Source organism: Heterodontus francisci, chromosome 24, assembly GCF_036365525.1.
Source record: "Heterodontus francisci isolate sHetFra1 chromosome 24, sHetFra1.hap1, whole genome shotgun sequence".
Taxonomy (NCBI): Eukaryota; Metazoa; Chordata; class Chondrichthyes; order Heterodontiformes; family Heterodontidae; genus Heterodontus; species Heterodontus francisci.
This window is the reverse complement of record NC_090394.1, coordinates 26,165,257-26,179,613: the sequence shown is the minus strand read 5'-3', so window position 1 is coordinate 26,179,613 and position 14,357 is coordinate 26,165,257. Positions and strand designations below refer to the sequence as shown.

The window sequence follows — 14,357 nt, the reverse complement described above, 5'->3', positions numbered from 1 at the left end:
TGAAGAAGACTTCCATTCTTCTATTTGAGACCTAAGGCAGTGGCAATTATGCTGTCTTCAGTGCCCCCAAGCTATTTAGACAGAACAAGTTTGGACTTGAAATTTTCTTCGGTTTCTCAATTCAAAAAAAAACTCAAGGTGAAGGAGCAAGGCCCACAGAATAGTCACTGAGGTTGAAAATAGCAAATAAAAACAAATTGGTGCTAAATCAAGTACAAGTGATGAGATGATGCCGTCCTTGACTTGAAAGCTTGAAGGAAGTAAACACTTCAGTGGAGGTCCGCTATTACAGTCCTGGGAAAGAATGAACTGAAATTATAAGTAGTGTATGACCCTTGATTTCAACACCATGAGAGTATAGGAAGGGCATACATGGTGACATTAACTGAGAAGGAATGAGAGATTCGTGTTTCTTTTCCCCCATTAGGACTGCTTTGGAGTCACCAGTGATAGAACCATGTAGGTTTATGGAAGGAGACCACTCAGCCCATTGTCTGTCTGTACTGCCCCTTTGCTAGAATAATCCAAAACTAATCCCACCACCCTGCTGTATTCCCACATTTATCTTATAAATACAGTTTCCTTCCCTTCCTCATTGCCACTCTGTGCTATTTTTCCACATTACTTCAAATGTGGCACCATTAACAAGTCTAAATGATTTTAATTAAAAAATACTTTAAAAAGTATTTAAACTCCCTCGTCATGTCTTGGCACCATTTCTTTGCTTTCTCGCCATGATCTATTTTCATTTTTATTAGAGATGACCTGAAAGATGCCTTAAAAATAATGAAAGGGCTTCATCGGGTAGATGTAGAGAAGATGTTTCCACTTGTGGAGGAGCCCAAAACTGGGGGCCGTAAATATAATATAGTCCCTAATAAGTCCAGTAAGGAATTCAGGAGGAAATTATTTACCCAGAGAGTGGTGAGAATGCGGAACTGACTACCACATGCTGTAGTTGAGGTGAGTAGCCCAGATGTATTTAAGATAAAGCTTGATAAACATAGGGAGAAAGGAATAGAAGGTTATTTTGACAGGGTAAGATGAAGGAAGGTGGGTGGAGGCTTGTGTAGAGCACATAGACCTGTTCCTTTGCTGTGTATACTATGTACTATGTCACCTGTTCTTTTCCTACCCGAATGAGTGAATTATCAGCATTTGGACCAGTGAGTTGCTCCTTCAAAGCCGCAACATGAACTGATGCGGCAACAGTAATGTTATTTTTGGAAAACATTGCCTAAGCCTGCCTAAAATTTCTTCTGAAAGACAAACTATTTACATTTTTTTTTTGTTCCTTGAGCTTTTCTTGCCAATTGTCCACCCTTCCCATCTCCTCTCATGGGACTGACTTCTTGCAGGAGTATAGTTTCACAGGCACAAGGATCTTGTAACTCCTCAAAGAGCTCCATTGCCCCATGGCTGCTATAGCCATTTGTGGAAACCTTCCTGCTGAAATTGGCTAACCTAGAAAATTAGCAAATCTGCCCAATATCTTCAAAGAAAGCTGAGACTCTCTTAAACACCACTGTAACCTGAAGCATGGCCCTCATTATTAGCCTATGATGTGTGAAAAATAGTTACATGGGCTTAGTAACCTGAACAACATTTCTTCACTTCTGTTGCACAAAAAACAAGTATATGAAAACCTAAAGAGGCACAAAGTTAGTGGTGTATTTGCAGGAGGGGACATGAGCCCTGAAAAATGTTGTTTGTCTATATTTGAAATGATACATTGTTAATTTTAAGCACTTTTATATTGGAGAGTTTTAATCAAATAGAAAGAAAAACAAAGTAACATTTGCTTTCCAACAGATCAAAGCTGATTCAACAATCACATTTTCACGTGTAATTCCCTTGCTAGTTATCACAGAGGCATTGTACCCCACCAGACCCGGCTCTCAGACACTCCCACAATCCCCACCAGACCCTGCTCATGGGTGCTCTATTACTGCACTCCCCACTGGACCCTGCTCACAGGCACTCTATCCCCACGATCCCCTGCTCACAGGCACTCTATCCCCACGATCCCCTGCTCACAGGCACTCTATCCCCACCAGACTCCATTCAGAGGCATTGCACCCCATTCAACTCCTCATTCTTTCACAAATACGTAATTTCCATCTTCAACCCTAGAAATTCATTGTGATAGCCCTCTCTTTTTTTCCTTCCCTCAGTTCATTGGTATTGGTTCTTCTCCCCTTTCCAGTCTAGTGTTGTCTAAGCTGGTACTTCTCTTGCATTGTACCCATTTAAACTGATCTCCACCCCTCTGTTCAAACTAGCATTCTCACTCTATGGGAATAGTAGCATAGTGGTTATGTAACTGGGTGAGTTATTCAGAGGCCTGGACTAATCTGGAGAAATGAGTTCAAATCCCACTACAGCTGGAGAATTTAAATTCAGTTAATTACATAAATCTGTATTCAAAAGTAATAGCCATTTATTCATGAAACTACTGGAGTGGCGTAAAAATCCATCTGATTCGCCAATGTCCTTTAGGGAAGGAAATCTGCCCCTTTAGGGAAGGAAATCTGCCATCCTTACCCAGTCTGGCCAACATGTAACTCCAAGCAGCAATGTGGTTGACTCTTAACTTCCCTCTGAAATACCTAGCATGCCACTCAGCTGTATCATACTGCCACGAGAAGGTCTAATATAACAAAACCAGACTGACCACCTGGCACCAGAGTAAGCACTGAGCACAACAAAGGCACGCCCAACCCATTCGATCCTACAAAATCCTCCTCACTAACTTCTGAGGGCATCTGTGCCAAAATTGGGAGAGCTGTCCTGCAGACTAGTGAAGCAACAGTCTGACATAGTCATACTCACTGAATCCTACGTTACAGCCAAAGTCCCAGAATCCTCCTTCACAACGCCGGGTATGTCCTGTCCCACCAGCAGGACAGACCGCAGGTGGCAGCACAATGGTATACAGTCAGGAAGGAGTGGTCCTGGGAGTCCTCAACATTGACTCTGGAGCCAATGAAATCTCATGATATCGTGGTCAAGGAAACCACCTCCTAATTACCACCTACTGCTGTCCCTAAGCTGATGAATCAGTATTTGTTCATGTTGAACATCGCTTGGAAGAAACACTGAGGGAAGCAAGGGCACAGAATGTACTCTGGGTGGGGATTGTCAATGTCCATCACTGAGTCGCTTGGTAGCACCACTACTGACTGAACTGGCTGAGTCCTGAAGGACACAGCTGCCAGATTGGGCTGGTGGCAGGTGGTGAGAGAACACTGGGGTGGAAGGGGGTGCGAAATCTTCACCTACCTGTTGCAGATGATTCATACATTACAGTATTGGTAGGAGTGACAACCACACAGTCCTTGTGGAGACGAACATATGAATTAGGAGCTGGAGGAAGCCACTCGACCCTTGGAGCCTGTTCCACCATTCAATAAGATCATGGCTGATCTGATTGTAAACTCGACTCCACATTCCCGCCTACCCCCGATTAAACAAAGTCTGGTCTTCACCCTAAAGACAGACTCCAGCTTGTTGTGTCGCACTACCACTGTGCGTGCTAAATGGGATGGGTTCTGATCACATCCAGTAGCTCAAGACTGGGTATCCATAAGGTGTTGTGGGCCATCAGGAGCACCTAAATTGTATTTCACCACAATCTGTAACCTCATGGCCCAGTGTATCCCTCACTCCACCATTACCATCAAGCCAGGGACCAACCCTGGTCCAATGAGCAGTGTAGGAGAGCATATCAGGAGCAGCACCAAGTATACCTAAAAATGAGCTGTCAGCCTGTTGAAGCTGTAACCCAGGACTGCATGCGTGCTAAATAGCAGAACCAGCATGCTGCAGACAGAGCTAAACGATCCCACAAATGGCAGATCAGATCAAGATCTGCAGTCCTGCCACCCCCAGTCGTGAATGGTGTTGGACAATTAAGCAACTAATAGGTGGAGGAGACTCCACAAACATTCCCATTCTCCACGATTGCAGAGCCCAGCATGTTGGTGTAAAAATCAAGGCTGAAACATTTGCAATCATCAGCTAGAAGTGCCGAATGGACGATCCATCTCTGCCTGCTCCTGAGGCCTCCACATTCATAGATGCCAGTCTTCAGCCAATTCAGTTCACTTCATGTGATATCAAGAAATGGCTGAGTGCACTGGACTCCGACAGCATCCCGCCTCCAGAACTCAAAACTTGTACTGCAGAACTAGCTGCACCCTGAGCCAAGCTGTTCCAGTACATCTACACCACTGGCGTTCACCTAACCAAGTGGAATATTGCCCAGATATGTCGTGTCCACAAGAAGCGCAGGACAGATACAATCAGTCTAATTACTAACACACCAGTCTATTCTCAATCATCAGCAAAGTGTGGAATGTTTCGCCAGCAAGTTTATCAAATGACACTTGCCATAACCGCCTCATAGATGCTCAGTTTGGGTTCCACCAAGACCACTGGGCTCCTGACGTGAAGTCCAGAGGTGAGAGTGACGACCTTTGTCATCAAGGCAGCATTTGACCAAGTGTGGCGCCAAGGAACCCTAGTAAAATTGAAGTTAATGGGAATTGGAGAAATCTGTCCATTGGCTGGAGTCATACCAAGCACAAAGGAAGATGGTTGTGGCTGTTGAGGAAAACTGTCTTAGGCCCGGGACATCACTGCAGGAGTTCCTCAGAACAGTATCCTAGGCCCAACAACCTTAAGCTTCATCAATGACCTCCTCTCTCCATCATAAGATCAGAAGTGAGGATATTCACTGATTGCCGAGTTCCATTCGCAACTCATCAGTTAATGAAGCTGTTTATGACCGTGTACACCAAGATCTGAACAATATTCAGGTTAGGGCTGATGTGGCAAGTAACATTTGCACCACACAAGTGCCAAACGATAACCATCTCCCCTTGACATTCACTGGCATTACGATCGTTGAATCCTCCACCAACAACATCCTTGGGGTTACCATTGACCAGAAACTTAACTGGACCAGCCACATAAATAGTTTGGCTATAAGAGCCGGTCTGAGGCCAGGTATTCTGCAGCAAATAACTTGGGACTACCCAAAGCCTTTCTGCAATCCACTGGAACAATAACTTAAATTTACATAGTGCCTTTATCGTAATAAAACGTCCCAAGACGTTTTACAGGAGCATTATACAACAAAGAATAACACTGAGCCACAAAAGGAGATATTGGGTCAGATGACCCAAAGCTTGGTCAAAAAGGTAGGTTTTAAGGAGCCTCTTAAAGGAGGAAACTAGGTGGAGAGGTGTAGAGAGGGTATTCCAAAGCTTGGGGCTGAAGCAACTGAAGGCATAGCCACCTATGGTGGAGCATTTAAAATCAGGGATGCACAAGAGGTTAGAATTAGAGGAGCGCAGTTATCTTTGGAGGGTTGTGGGGCTGGAGGAGATCACAGAAATAGGGTGGGTCGAGGCCATGGAGGGATTTAAAAACAAGCATGAGAATTATAAAATCGTAATCTATAAGGCGTGTCAGGAGTGCGATGGAGTACTCTCCACTAGCCTGGATTAGTGCAGCTCCAACTAAAGGTCAGTTACCCGACCTAAACCCAACAAGACCCGACGACATGTCTGGTTCAGGTCGGGTCCGGCATTCTGGGTCGGGTCAGGCCGGGTCGGACGCGCTCTATCACCACATCTGGTAAGTGGCTTCAATGTTAATATACTTTTTGGACTTGAAGGGTGGTTTTGTTAGTTATTTTAAGCTTGTTCAGATGAGCAACAAATTGAAAAATGGAAGGTAGGTTAACTGATGGTCGGGTCGGGCGCGGAAAAAAATGAAAGGGCTCTGGCCGGGTTGGGGTCGGATGTAGTTCTGTCAGGCTCGGGTCGGGTTTCATTTGCAGACCTGAGCCGGCCTTTGGCTCCAACAACACTTGAAGCTTGATACCATCCAGTACAAAGCAGCTCACTTGATTGGCACCCCATCCACCACCTAAACATTCACTCCCTCTACTACTGGTATACAGTGGCAACAGTGTGTGCCATCTACAAGATGCACTGCAGCAACTTGCCAGGGCTCCTTCAACAGCACCTTCCAAACATGTGACCTCTACCATCTCGAAGAACAAGGGCAGCAGACATAGAGGAACACCACCACTTGCAAATTCCCCTCCAAGCTATACATCATCCTGAGTTGAAACTATATCACCGTTCCTGCATTGCCACTGGGTCAAAATCCTGGAACTCCCTCCCTAACAGCACTGCAGGTGTACTTGCACCACACGGACTGCAGCAGTTCAAGAAGGTGGCACACCAACATCTTCTCAAGGGCAACTGGGGATGGCACTAAATACTGGCCATGCCAGTGACACCCACATCCCATAAACGAATGGAAAAAAAAACTTTTGCTCATGCTTAGTCTCTGGTTCAAGGCAGGAGCAAGGGAAAACGTTCAACACTTTCTTGGATCCTTTCCCTTCTCCACCCTGCCCCCACCCCTCCCCCCGCTCCCCAAAGGAAAAGTAATATTTCTTGAAAATAAGCATGCTATTTATGTGGGGTGAAGCTACCATTCTTAACTTGAAAAACTCATCTGCATTGCATAGAAAACCAGCAGTAGCACTGAAATTTAATTGTGTAATAAGCAAATCACTCCTGATATTCTTAATTGTGGACTTTGACCGCTGGATATGTTTTTGTGGTCAGGTTTTAAAACTTTTTTACGTCTCTTGATATGTTGCTCGTGTTGTATGCTGATTTCGAATTGTTTGCAAAACCAATAACGGTAATATTGTTACAGCTCACTGCACCTGTCTACTTTGTATCATACCCTCACTCTCCCTGTGCCAATGTTCACTGGATGAGAGGACTCTTAACATAGTTTAAGGAAATGAAACAAAATGACTGGGTTGTAAATCGGAGCAGTATATTTTCAAGTATGACCCACGGTGTAACCAGTGCCAAAACCTGACACAGACTATTTATTAACATTTTTATGTTGCAACCTTTAGACAGGCAAGTCAAAAATTGGCATCTAAAGACTATTGTGATGTGTTCGGAAGGGAAGGAATTAAACTTGAGACGATATATGCATAAAACATCATAGCTTTATGTGGTGGCATGAGGATTCTCCTTCCATAGAAAATTCCATTTGTTCTATTTCTGCCAGTAATTTATTCTTTATAATAGGAAATTTTTTTTTAAAAAAAAAACATTCATTAGCTGTTGGGGAATGATGTTGATTACCAAGTAGGTGATTGAGTGGTGTGGGATTTTGGGCTTGTCTTGAGCACATATCCCAGCAGTATGGACAGAACAACAGCTTGAATTTATATAGCATCTTTACTGTCATAAAATATCCCAAGGAGCTGAACAGTGTTATCAAACAAAATTTGACACCGAGCCACAGAAGGAGATATCAGGACAGATGACAAAAAGCTTTGTTCAAAGAAGTAGGTTTTAAGGAGTGTCTTAAAAGGGGAGGGTGTCTTTTCGGGAGGGAATTCTGGAGCTTAGGGATGAGGCAACGGAAAGCTTGGCTGCCAGTAGTGGAGCAATGAAAATTGGGCAAATGCAAGAGGCCAGAATTAGAAGAGCACAGAGATTTTCAAGGCTTGGAGTAGGTTACAGAGATGGGGAAGGGACAAGGCCATGGAGGGATTCTAAAATTGAGGTATTGTCAGACGGGGAGCCTGTGAAGGTCAGCAAGCAGAGTGGTGATGGGTAAATGAGATTTGAAGTGAGTTAAGATACGGGCAGCAGAATTTTACATGAGCATGAGTTTATGTAATGTGGGAAAATGGGGACAGAAGAGAATTGAAATAGTTGAGTCTGGAGCTAACAAAGGCAGGATGAGGGTTTCAGCAGCAAAAGAGCTGAGGCAGGGTCAGAGTCGAGTGACTTTATGGAGGTAGGCATTATTGACGCAGATAAGTGTTGGCAAACTTCTGTCTTGGTCAAACGTAACACTGCAATTGCGCATGGTCTTATAAAGCTTACAGCAGTTGCCGGAAACGGTGAGCAGGGAACAAAGTTTATGATGGGATCCAATAGCAGTGGCTCTAGTCTTTACAATATTTAGTTGGAGGAAATTTCTATGTTTTAATAGTTTTTCATGGGATCCAAGCATTGTTGGCAAGGCCAGTATTTATTGTCCATCCTTAATTGCCCTTTAGGTGGTGGTGAGCTGCCGCCTTGAACTTCTGCATTTCATGTGATCATTTCTGGTGCCCAGTTGATGCCAGTTGCTCTGTATGGTTTTATTCAACTTTTCTGTAGCAGTTTGATATAACTGAGTGGCTTGCTAGGCCATTTCAGAGGGCAGTTAAGAGTCAGCCACATTGCTCTGGGTCTGGAGTCACATGTAGGCCGAAGGATGTTAATGAACCAAATGGGTTTTTACAACAATCTGGTAATTTCATGATCGTTATTACTGAGTAACCTTTTATTCCAGATATATTTATTAATTGAATTTAAATTCCACCCGCTGCTGTGTTCAGATTTGCACTCGTCTCTGCATTAGTCTGGGCCTCTATTACTAGTCCAGTAACATGGCCACTATGCTACTGTTCCCTAATATTGGATGAAAGACGAGCAGTGTGACAAATCAGCGATTGTGAAGGGGTCCAAAGGTGTGGTGGTGAGATAGAGCTGAGTGTCATCAGCACACATATGGAACCTGATGTACTTTCCGGTGATGATATAAGGGGTAGCATGTTTATGAAAATAAAAAGGTGCCAAGGATTGATCCTTGGTGGGGGGAGGGGACTCCATAGGGAACAATGTGCTGTCTATAATTCAATAGATAAGAATGGAACCAAGTTAGGGCATTTCTCCACATTTTGTAATGAAACGCTATTCGAAGTGGCGTTTCATTCCTCCAAGGATGGAGGTGTTATGAAAGTGCTTCTGTTTTTTGAGGACTCATGGTCGAAGATTGTAGAAATGGATTCCTTTTGGAGGGCTGAACTGATTCCATAAATACTGGACTTGGGTATTTTTTTTTTTAAAAGGTTACTGGAAGGACTTTGTTTAAAAATACTTACTGGAAGTCACATTTCTTAAGCTATGTAAACAGGTGTGTTCTGACTATGGGAGTTGTTTACAGAGAAGTAACCTGTCGAGATTTATGGTGGTCGAGTTGGTTTCATTTTTTGAATACTGTTTTGAGTCAGTTGGGTTTGTAGCCTGCTGAGAGAAACACCCAGCTCACCTTTTCTCCATCTCTCTGAGAAACCCTGAAAATTTACAGTGATAGCTCAAATGCCTGATGCCGCATTGCTCCTGCTAGACTAATCCTCTACATCACCTGAAGAGAAATGCTGCAAAAAATGCCAATGCCAGCCGTCTGTGTATTTGGGACGCCAGAATAAAGAGACAACTGATATTCAATATCTTCTCCTTTTCCTTCAAGAATTAACAAGTATTTGGCCAAAGTTTTTTTTTGTAAAAAGATCTCTGCAGAGAAAACTTTTTTTTTAAGCGGGGGTGGGGGGGGTGTGTGTGGCGAATATTAAAAAGGAACTTTCATATTTCAATCTGCTTTAATGCTTTGCATCTTGTTTTATAATAAATGAATAATTTTGGTGTTTATTAAAGAAACCTGGTTGGTGGATTTTATTCTGAAATAAAATTAGAGTATATAATTGGCCATATCGGTAACTGGGTAAACGTTTAAGTATATGTTGTGACCTGTGGAGAAGTGGATCTAGAGAAAGACAGTGCACTCCTCCATCCTCGGTCATAACAACAGGAATGGGTTACAATGGATCTTTGAGTTACCATCTTCAATATATAAGTTCTTAATGATCGGACCTTTAGATACAGTGGAATGGAGAAAGGCGGAAATGGGATGGGGGAACCTGGTACTCCAGTTAGGATTTTACATCATCCTGCAGCGGTACAAAAAATTTAGGGGGTAGGAGATTGCTCATACTCCAAGCATAGGTTATTACACTTTTACTTAAGACTTATTGGATGGTATCGGTTTGTTCAGAACAATCAGCATTTAATTGTATTTCATGTCAGAATTGACGGTTTAGAATTGATATTTTCTGCTGGCTGATTAAAAAATAAATTCAAAGGAGATATTAGTTTGAGAGGAATGAGGTGAGAAATTGGAATTGTGCCCGCAATGGGTGGCAAGTCAGTGATTAATGGTCCGTGTCGGCCAGAGACCGAGCCAAATTTGGTATTAGTTCTCGTTTGAATCGGAGCGGCGAGCTGCAGGTGAAGATGAATGTGGCATCAGGCATGCATTGAATGGCAGTGGGACTGCTTAGGTGACATCCTCTCCTGTCCCCAGGCTGCCCATTTTTCACGTGCAACCATGAGTTGACTTTCTCCCGCTACATTTTTATCTATATGTGATGATTGAAAACTCTGCGAGTTAGCACCTTCCAAAATTGGTCATTCAAGTGCATTTGTGCAGCAGTTGCATGTCGCTAAAGAAGATTTGTATTCAGATACATAATGCACAATTAACTGAATAAGACCTTTGTATGGATACACCAAGTATAATCTGTATGAACAAACCTCTTCTTAAGCATTAACACTTCATTCATGTGGTGAAACTCCTTCCAATATGTTTCTCAATGTAAAATTTGTAGTTTAACACCCCTGTTCGAGGAAAGCCTTACTTTTCCAAATTTTCTTGGTTGAAGACTGTAAAATATGCTTATCAACCAAGCACTTTAGCCCAACCTGAACTGCATAGTCTCCCTGCTATAAATTGTAACTAAGTAATTGGTATAGTCAACACTCAAACCCTGGTGGTTCTTCATTCCTCCGGGTTGATTTTAGTACATTTGACTAAAATGTGTTGTGCTTTATTTGCAGTTATGTGAAACATTTAGAGTTCATTCATTCTGGTTAATTGTGTGGCGATGGCTGAACAAGTAGTGGAGGAGGAGATAATCAACGTTTCCATGTACCAGGGAGATTCCCATAGTGGTAGGTACTGCAATAGCACCGCAATGTCACCGTTTTGTGTCTTGAGCTATAGTTTTCTTGTGTTGACAAATGAGGACAAAGATAATTGAATGCAGGTGCTCGCAAACATTAATTTTCCACACAATTAACGTTTCTTATGCATTCCTCCAGCGTGACTGCCATTCCTGTTGTATTTATGCAGTTTCCTGCAGAGAATATTTCGGGAAGAAACGTAAGAACATGAGTATACCATTCAACCCCTCGAACCGTTCAAATAGGTCATGGCTGATTTGTATCTTCACTCCATTTATGTTCCTTGGTCCGTAACCTTTAATACCCTAGCATAACAAATCTGTTACTTAGTTTTGAAATTTTGTTATGACCCTTGGCCTCAACAGCTTTTTGGGGAGGGAGTTCCAGATTTCCACCACATTTTGCAGTTTAAATCATAACCCAATTACATTTACCAAATTCATACAGAACGCTATTTGCATCAGCACTTAATCCCCAAGAAGTGCAAATCGATTTAGGTCTTCGATAAAAAAGATTTTACATATGCAGCTCCATCATCTGGATAAGTTGGAATTCATGCAAATTTTGTATTCTTGTAACATGACTGTGCAGACTTAATATTTCCCAGAAGATTATTAAAATAACTTATGTTGAGTGATTGGAAGCTAAGGTTATGTTGAAGAAATATTTCCGTAATGTAATCATTTTTAAGCTTTGGCTCCCTGCTATGAGGTATCCATGAAATTAAGAACAAAGAACAATACAGCACCGGAACAGGCCATTCGGCCCTCCAAGCCTGCGCCGATCTTGATGCTGCCTGAACTAAAACCTTCTGTACTTCCGGGGACCGTATCCCTCTATTCCCATCCTATTCATGTATTTGTCAAGATGCCTCTTAAACGTCGCTATCGTACCTGCTTCCACCACTTCCCCCAGCAGCAAGTTCCAGGCACTCACCACCCTCTGTGTAAAGAACTTTCCTCGCACATCCTCTCTAAACTTTGCCCCTCGCACCTTAAACCTATGTCCCCTAGTAACTGACTCTGCCACCCTGGGAAAAAGCTTCTGACTATCCACTCTGTCCATGCCGCTCATAACTTTGTAAACCTCTATCATGTCGCCCCTCCACCTCCGTCGTTCCAGTGAAAACAATCCGAGTTTATCCAACCTCTCCTCATAGCTAATGCCCTCCAGACCAGGCAACATCCTGGTAAACCTCTTCTGTCCCCTCTTCAAAGCCTCCACATCCTTCTGGTAGTGTGGTGACCAGAATTGCACGCAATATTCTAAGTGTGGCCTAATTAAAGTTCTGTACAGCTGCAGCATGACTTGCCAATTTTTATACTCTATGCCCCGACCGATGAAGGCAAGCATGCCGTATGCCTTCTTGACTACCTTATCCACCTGCATTGCCACTTTCAGTGACCTGTGGACCTGTACGCCCAGATCTCTCTGCTTGTCAATACTCCTAAGGGTTCTGCCATTTACTGTATACTTCCCACCTGCATTAGACCTTCCAAAATGCATTACCTCACATTTGTCCGGATTAAACTCCATCTGCCATTTCTCCGCCCAAGTCGCCAACCGATCTATAACCTGCTGTATCCTCTGACAATCCTCATCACTGTCCGCAACTCCACGGATCTTTGTGTCGTCCGCATACTTACTAATCAGACCAGCTACATTTTCCTCCAAATCATTTATATATACTACAAACAGCAAAGGTCCCAGCACTGATCCCTGCAGAACACCACTAGTCACAGCCCTCCATTCAGAAAAGCACCCTTCCACTGCTACCCTCTGTCTTCTTTGACTGAGCCAGTTCTGTATCCATCTTACCAGCTCACCTCTGATCCCGTGTGACTTCACCTTTTGTACCAGTCTGCCATGAGGGACCTTGTCAAAGGCTTTACTGAAGTCCATATAGATAACATCCACTGCCCTTCCTTTATCAATCATCTTTGTCACTTCCTCAAAAAACTCAATCAAATTAGTGAGACACAACCTTCCCTTCACAAAACCATGCTGCCTCTCACTAATAAGTTTGTTTGTTTCCAACTGGGAGTAAATCCTGTCCCGAAGAATCCTCTCTAATAATTTCCCAACCACTGACGAAAGGCTCACCGGCCTATAATTTCCTGGATTATCCTTACCACCCTTCTTAAACAAAGGAACAACATTGGCTATTCTCCAGTCCTCTGGGACGTCACCTGTAGCCAATGAGGATGCAAAGATTTCTGTCAAGGCCCCAGCAATTTCTTCCCTTGCCTCCCTCAGTATTCCGGGGTAGATCCCATCAGGCCCTGGGGACTTATCTACTTTAATGCTTTGCAAGACACCCAACACCTCCTTTTTGATAATGAGATGACTGAGACTATCTACACTCCCTTCCCTCGGCTCATCATCCACCAAGTCCTTCTCTTTGGTGAATACTGATGCAAAGTACTCATTTAGTACCTCACCCATTTCCTCTGGCTCCACACATAGATTCCCTTCTCTGTCCTTGAGTGGGCCAACCCTTTCCCTAGTTACCCTCTTGCTCTTTATATACGTATAAAATGCCTTGGGATTTTCCTCAATCTTGTTTGCCAATGAGATAATAAGATAGAGGCCCTTGTTGGGAGGTGAGCTGAACCCCCTATAATTGGCTTTAAAATTTTGTAACGTTGCTGTTTTAATGAAGTTTGTTCTATTTTTCAGATGAAAACATGACAATGTAGCTATTAACCTATTTTAAAATATTCTTTTAAGAATCTCTCCATTATAATTATTTCATCATTCCCTTCTTGCTGGAGAAATCTAATGGGTGAAATCAAATACATCTCATGCTTTTACCCCTTTTATCTATTCTGTTGATTGATATTTACCCCTGACCCCAACCTATCCAACTACAATGCACTTGAAATTGAACACATTTCCTTTGCATTTCTGTATCCTGCTGGCACAATGTGCTGCATACAAGGACACTCTGTGCATTTTTGTACTTCTGTTAAAATGTGTATTTTGTGATTTTTTTTTTATCTTTTAGGATGTTGGATCCTGGAGCCAGAAATTAAATTTTTCCCCATGCCAGGAATTTAAAACTTTTCCCCATTTTTGACACAGTATCAGTGTTAAGTACTCCCGTATAAGATGCCTCCTGGACTTAATGAAAAGTAAAGCTACTTAGATTCTGCATTTGTGATGGAACCTAGCCCAAACCTTGAAAGAACACTGCACTGGGCTTGTGAGATTTTGCAGTATTTACTTGGCCCCTGGGTGAGATTACAAATTATGGCATTTTGTTCCTTGGGCCTTCACCCAGTAGGAATGGAATTGAACATGCCGCAGTGTTGTTCACATAGCCGCTTACTGCTGGCAAAAAGAGGAGACATGCAGCACACCAACCTGGGATTGAATCAGAGTAAAAAGGAGTGCAGACTATGCAACTGAGTTTCCCCCTTTCTGCTTGTTGAGCCCCGTGCATGCTGG

At 43.0% G+C, this 14,357-nt stretch overlaps 1 protein-coding gene across 2 annotated transcripts in view; it reads left to right on the top strand.

Annotated features, from left to right (window-relative positions):
* The window catches only part of rnf216 (ring finger protein 216), a 281,665-nt gene that overhangs the window by 26,421 nt on the left and 240,887 nt on the right, over positions 1 to 14,357 (top strand). For both annotated transcript variants that reach the window (XR_010977366.1, XM_068055782.1), the window contains exon 2: positions 10,782 to 10,895. Coding sequence is in view for 1 of the 2 variants with exons in the window: in XM_068055782.1 (XP_067911883.1) it covers positions 10,829 to 10,895 (67 nt within the window). In the remaining variant the exon portion in view is untranslated. The remainder of the gene's footprint in view (positions 1 to 10,781; positions 10,896 to 14,357) is intronic.